Source organism: Mobula birostris, chromosome 24, assembly GCF_030028105.1.
Source record: "Mobula birostris isolate sMobBir1 chromosome 24, sMobBir1.hap1, whole genome shotgun sequence".
Taxonomy (NCBI): domain Eukaryota; kingdom Metazoa; phylum Chordata; class Chondrichthyes; order Myliobatiformes; family Myliobatidae; genus Mobula; species Mobula birostris.
In genome coordinates, this window is record NC_092393.1 from 37,429,040 (window position 1) to 37,434,854 (window position 5,815).

A 5,815-nucleotide genomic window follows, 5' to 3' on the forward strand; every position below is an offset into this window, starting at 1 on the left:
ATACAGAAACAGGCCATTCAACCCAGACTATTTATGTTGGTATTTATGCTCTTCTCAACATACTACTATACTCCCTCATCGTTTGTATATCTATTAGTCCATTGCTCCCTTCTCCCTCACGCACCTCTACCACTCACTGCAGAGAGTTCCACATTTCCACCAAAGATTCCTTTTAATTTCCCATTGGATTTCCTGGTGATTATCCTGTCTTGATGGCCTCTAATAATGCTCTTGCCCACAAGTGAAAACTTTGTCTTCATTTATCAATAACTGTCATCAGTTCCAAAATCCATTCACGCTTCTTCTCCTCTGAGAGCAAAACCATATCCTGTATAGTAATCCGGTTGGAAACGATGAGAGAAAGGAGTGTATTGATGAATGGACATCGCGCCGAGAATGGGGGGGTAGGGGTGGGGGCTCAATTGCTCCCGATCGCCATCTACCGAGACTACCCGGAGCTTCGCACGCTCGCTCCCTGTTTAAGTCCGTATCTACGTTCTCCTCCGTGGACGGAGCAAGTGTCTGATCTGCTTGATTCAGCCGCAGCCTGCTCACAGCTCCATCATTATCTGGACGTTTAACTTCCATTGCTTTCACATACAAAAAAAACGGGTTTCCTAAGCCGAACGAAACTTTTGAATAGTATCCTGCAAACCGGGAGATAACATCCTCCCAAACCCCAGTCCTCCGGTGCGGCGAGCTCTCTGCTCTTGGTCATCGGGGTTTTGACAGTCCCCTGGTTTTTGATCTGAGCAGGAATAACTGAGAATGGCACTCAGCCGAGCCGCACAGCATTTGGCTGAAGGTTGGCGCGATACGCTTGTAACGCTTCAGTGAACGGAGTCTCTCAACATGAATGGAACTCGGTTCAGTTTGCAGTTGCTTGAAAGGTTTCCAGGGAACTTTTCCTTGAGTCCTCCCAGTAGCAACCTGACCATCCATTTGAACGTTAACCTCCTGTTTTCGGGTTATGAGCCCACAACCATCGTCCTGGAGGTAATCTATTCGTTGTCCTTTATCACTGGATTAGTGGGGAACATCATGGCTCTGAGGGTCCTGACGAGAAGGAGAGGCAATCGCTTGGCCAGAGCGACCCGGAGCCTCTTGATCAACCTGTCTGCCTGTGATATGATGGTGGTGTGCATCTGCATGCCCGTCACACTTGGACACCAGGTCTACAACGCTTGGGTGTTCGGAGACTTCATGTGCAGGGCAGTGCCCTTCGTGCAGGCAGTAGCGGTCTCCGCCAGCGTGCTGAGCCTCGCCGTGATCAGTCTGAACCGTTACTACAGCGTCCACAGCCCGCTCCACGCCAGGGCTTTCTTCACCTGCAGAAGGGTCCTGGGAATGATCTGTGCTGTCTGGCTTTTATCCTCGGCGCTCTGCATGCCCCTGATCTTCATGAATAAAACTGAAAACCTGGTGCTGTTGGAGGGGAAGCTGACCATCCCGGTGTGCGCCGAAAACTGGCCCGACGCGAAGCTGAGACAGGGCTACAACTTCCTACTCTTCTGCGCTCTCTACGGCTTCCCCGTGCTCTTCAACCTCGTCATCTGTTTGCTCACGGCCCGCCGGCTCTGGAGGAGCCAGGATAGGCTCCAGGAGGGCAACAAGAGGTATTTAGTGGGCAACAGCGCCAGGTTGAAGGCGCGCAAGAAGATCGTGAAAATGGTCGTGGTTCTTGTCTTGCTCTTCGCCTTGTCCTGGCTGCCCTTGTATGCAATTGATATGTGGATCGATTTCAAGATGCCGAACGCTCCGCTGGACAATCTCCACCAAGGATGGATTCTTCACATCCGATCTTTTGCGCAGTGGCTGGGCCTCACCAACTCTAGTCTCAACCCTCTCTGTTACTGCTTCATAGGAAACTTGTATAGGTCTGTGCAGAAGTTCAAGAAAAGCTGCAGGCAACGGATTTATTCCGTTTTCAGTCTAAACGTGGGCAGCGCTCCGGCTCAGGGCGGCGCTTCTATCCTGCTTCAGTACCGAGCTTCCCCTCACGTAGTGGAAAGTGAATGCAGCCGGACTCCGAACCAAAGCACAAGCCTATCTTCTGGAATTACTTGTGGGACATCGTTTGACTAAACAATATGAGCATTAAGAAACTGCTGTAGTAATGTGTCAGGGCATAAATATGGGCTGCCTCTCTATTTAATTCAAGATCTTTTCACCTGACTTTACTGTAAGTAACTAATCTTTTGACTTCACTGATTATTCCAGCCCTGTAAACGTTACGGAGATATGTCCATCCATCCTTGAGATACTGTGGTGGAGGCATTGGTCGACAGCTCAGTACAATATTACCCTTTACCTTGTCCCAAAGATCGGGACACATCAAATGTCAAAACTTCAGATCAAAAGGAAATGATATGAAGATATCCACGAGAAATTCCAACTCCCGTCTGTCTTGTGAAACAATTATTAGAGTACCGTATATTTAGAATTATTATAAAATATATTATGTAATTGGAATAACGTAAACTACTTTGATTGTAAGTAATATTGACTGTTTGAACAAAGCGATTACGTTCTGATTGTGCTCGTTTTACGCACGGACCCAAATCTTAAAAAGCTTTACATTATTAAATAGTCTTCCAGGTTTATTGTTCGTGGGATGTTATAATGTAGATGGAAGGAGTGGGGATATCCTTAGTGTCTGCTGACATTAAGCAAGACAGAACAACGAGAATACTACTTCAAAGATAGACGTGCTGATAAAATTAACATCGATCTGTCATTTTGTTACCTGACTGAAAAGTTTGTGTGGAAACGTGATGTGGTTGCATACCTTTGTTTGGTAATTGTAAAATGTACTTAATTTATAATTGTGCTCAATGGGTTAAACATGACGCATTGATATTATTTACTATGCTGCTTTTACTTTCAATTCCTTTCAAAAAGTATTAATTTCCAGTTAGTTCGTGCCATTTGAGGCCGAGTGAGAATATTATGTGGCTCCTCTAAAGCTTCTAATGCCACTTATCCACTTTGTGCCAATGACAAGGTCATAAATTTGACTCAGACCATAAGACATAGGAGCAGAATTAGGCCGATCGGCCCATCGATTCTGTTCTGCCATTCCACCAGCTGATTTCTTATTTATATTTTTTATTATTTTATTGAGGTACAGCATGGAATAGACCCCTCTGGCCCTCATCACTCAGCGGTCCCCCAATTGTAATCCTAACCTAATCACAGAACAATTTGCAATGACCAATTAACCCACCAGCTGTTACATCTCTGGGCTTTGGGAGGGAACCAGAACAGCCAGCGGAAACTCATGCAGTCACGGGGAGAACGTACAAACTCCTTACAGTCCCTCGCAACCCCATTCTCCTGACTTCTCCCGTAACCTTTGCCATCTTGACTGACCAAAAACTTATTAAACTCTGCTTTAAGTATACACAATAACTTGGCCTCCACAGCTGTCAGTGGCAATGAATTCCACAAATTCACTACCATCTGGGTAAAACAAAATCCTTCTCGACTCTGTCCTAAATGGACATCCTTCTATTCTGAGGCTGTGCCCGCTGGTCATGGGTGCTATAGGAAACATCTTCTCCACATCCACGTTGTCTAGAGCTGGTCTTTCCATATTCAAAATGTTTCAATGAGATCCCCCCTCATTTTTCTTAACTCCAGTGAATACTGGTCCAATACCATCAAATGTTCCTCATACATTAACCCAGGTTTTGAAAATAATGGAAGTCAGAATTTTCATAATGTAACCTAGTAAAACATTACTGTTGTACTGGTATTGGAGATGTAAAACTGTTGAAGATATAGGCTATGGGAATATTTTGTTTAAGTATATTTAGAATATATCTTTAAAATATGGATGTTCCAGCATCTAAAGCTGCATTAGAGATTTATATCTGATCGTATTATACAAACTGCTGGGGAAATTCAGTGGGTTAAGCTGCACTGGTGGAGAGTAATGAATTGTTGATGTTTCAAGTTGAAACCCTGTATCAGCATCTGCAGAGTTTTTACCTGAAAATTCCTTCTCACCACCCCCCCCCCCCCCACCAACCAACTGAGTTCCTCAAGCAATTTATTTGTTGCTCCATATTCCAGCATCTCCAGTCTCCTATGAATCAATTTCTGGTTGTACTGTGATCTGAAAACTGCCTTCCTTAGCTGTTCTGGCTCACAAATCACAGCAATGCGGTTGGTGTGTCCTTTTCTAATGTTCTAGAAACCCATTCTGTTCTGATACGAATGGGCTTTAAATGTTGGCAGAAGCATTAGTCCCTCTAGATAATGAACTAAAATCTGTTTATTGGATGGACGCATCTAAGCATCAAATTATCTTTAATTACACAGTCATCAAAAACAAGTTTCATCCAAATGCACTAAGAAAGTTTCTTGTTGTATACAGAAGTTCTCACTGATTAGCTACTCCTACCTTCCCCATGTGTATCAGGAAATTGAAGAATGCTGAGTGATTGCATCTGCAAGGACTGTACATCAGTACTATTTACCTCTACGCCCCCGCGTATTTGTTAAAGGTATTTATGTTTTTCAAAGCAAACTTATACATCAACAAAGGCTAAGGTACAAATCTTGACCACGTGAAATGGTGTTTTAATTGATTTGTTTCCTATTTGCAGGTAATTAAGCAGTGTAAGTGTGCCGTGTTATATTTTACTGTCACATTATTTGAAATCTGAATGTTCCCTTATTGTGTCGGTTTGATTCCAGGGGATGTAATGCCTTCTATATATATCTGACTACAGCTCGGGCAGCAGAACATTACTCACTCAGATATTGCAGCAAAATAGAGAAAGTTCTGCGCAGTTAACACGGTTATAAGGTTCAAACAGCAAGGGGTTCTAATCACATTTTATATAATTATTTTTAACAAATGCTGAAGTTATAACTTTGTTTCTTCTATTCTAAGAGCTTTATTTTTTTGTAGTAAATCTTTGTAGTTCATTAGTTATAATGTATCAGTCTTGTATGGATCAGTAATGTCTGAGCCAAATGGTCTAATTCTGCTCCTATGTTTTATGATCAGTCTTATTGCTAAATGTATTATTTATTGGTGTTTCATTAACCCGTTGTCAATATTGCTTCCAATGCTAGCTTATTTTATTTTCAGAACAATGGATTTCTAAATATTAAGAATATTTCTACAGACTGGCATAAAAGCAACTGCTTCATTAGGCTGCTGTGGTAATTAAATCAGTATGTAAAATAGTTTTCAATTCTACATAATAGAGCGTGAAGTAAACCCAACAATAAAATGCTTCTTTAACAAAAAGCAAGGGGATCTGTGTTTATCTCAAAGCCAAGGGACTCAGAAAGCTCTCAGAAAATGCACATTTCACAGTCATGTATTTTCAGATCTTTATTCATTGTGGGACTCCTCCAGTATTACTTGAACAGTTTCAGATCACTAATATTCTCCACAGTTCTTCTGTTTCATCATAAAATTCTAATCTGAAACACAGCACGGGTCTGGGGTAGCCATCCAAACTAAACCAAGCAAGAAACATCAGGGTCCTTTTTAGTACTTTAGTGGTAACTGAATACCTAATTAAAATTATCACCATTTTTTAAAATATTTGAAGGGGTAACTTTTGAAGCCAATTTGTCCATTCAGATGTGTAACAGTCGGTGAGCAGAGCATATCCACTGTCGCCTGTTTTAGCTGCTGTTTGCTCAAAGCCATTTAGTATATTTCATGTGTCTAGTAATGTGGTAGCACAGAGCGCAGTACAAACACCACGCCCACAGTGAATGAGGTTAATGGCTTTCTGCTGGCAGAGGGGACTTGATGAGCTCTCCTTGCACTGATGTGTGGACAAGC

General features: G+C 42.5%; 1 protein-coding gene across 1 annotated transcript; it reads left to right on the plus strand.

Moving 5' to 3' along the window:
- Positions 1–852: 852 nt before the first annotated feature.
- LOC140187256 (QRFP-like peptide receptor) lies at positions 853–2,085 on the plus strand. The gene has a single exon (XM_072242389.1). The coding sequence runs from the start codon at positions 853–855 to the stop codon at positions 2,083–2,085; it is 1,233 nt and encodes a 410-aa protein (XP_072098490.1).
- The last annotated feature ends 3,730 nt before the right edge of the window (positions 2,086–5,815 follow it).

Excerpts from the sequence above, each read along its gene's own strand:
- LOC140187256 (XM_072242389.1), top strand. The coding sequence starts at position 853 with ATGAATGGAACTCGGTTCAGTTTGCAGTTGCTTGAAAGGTTTCCAGGG.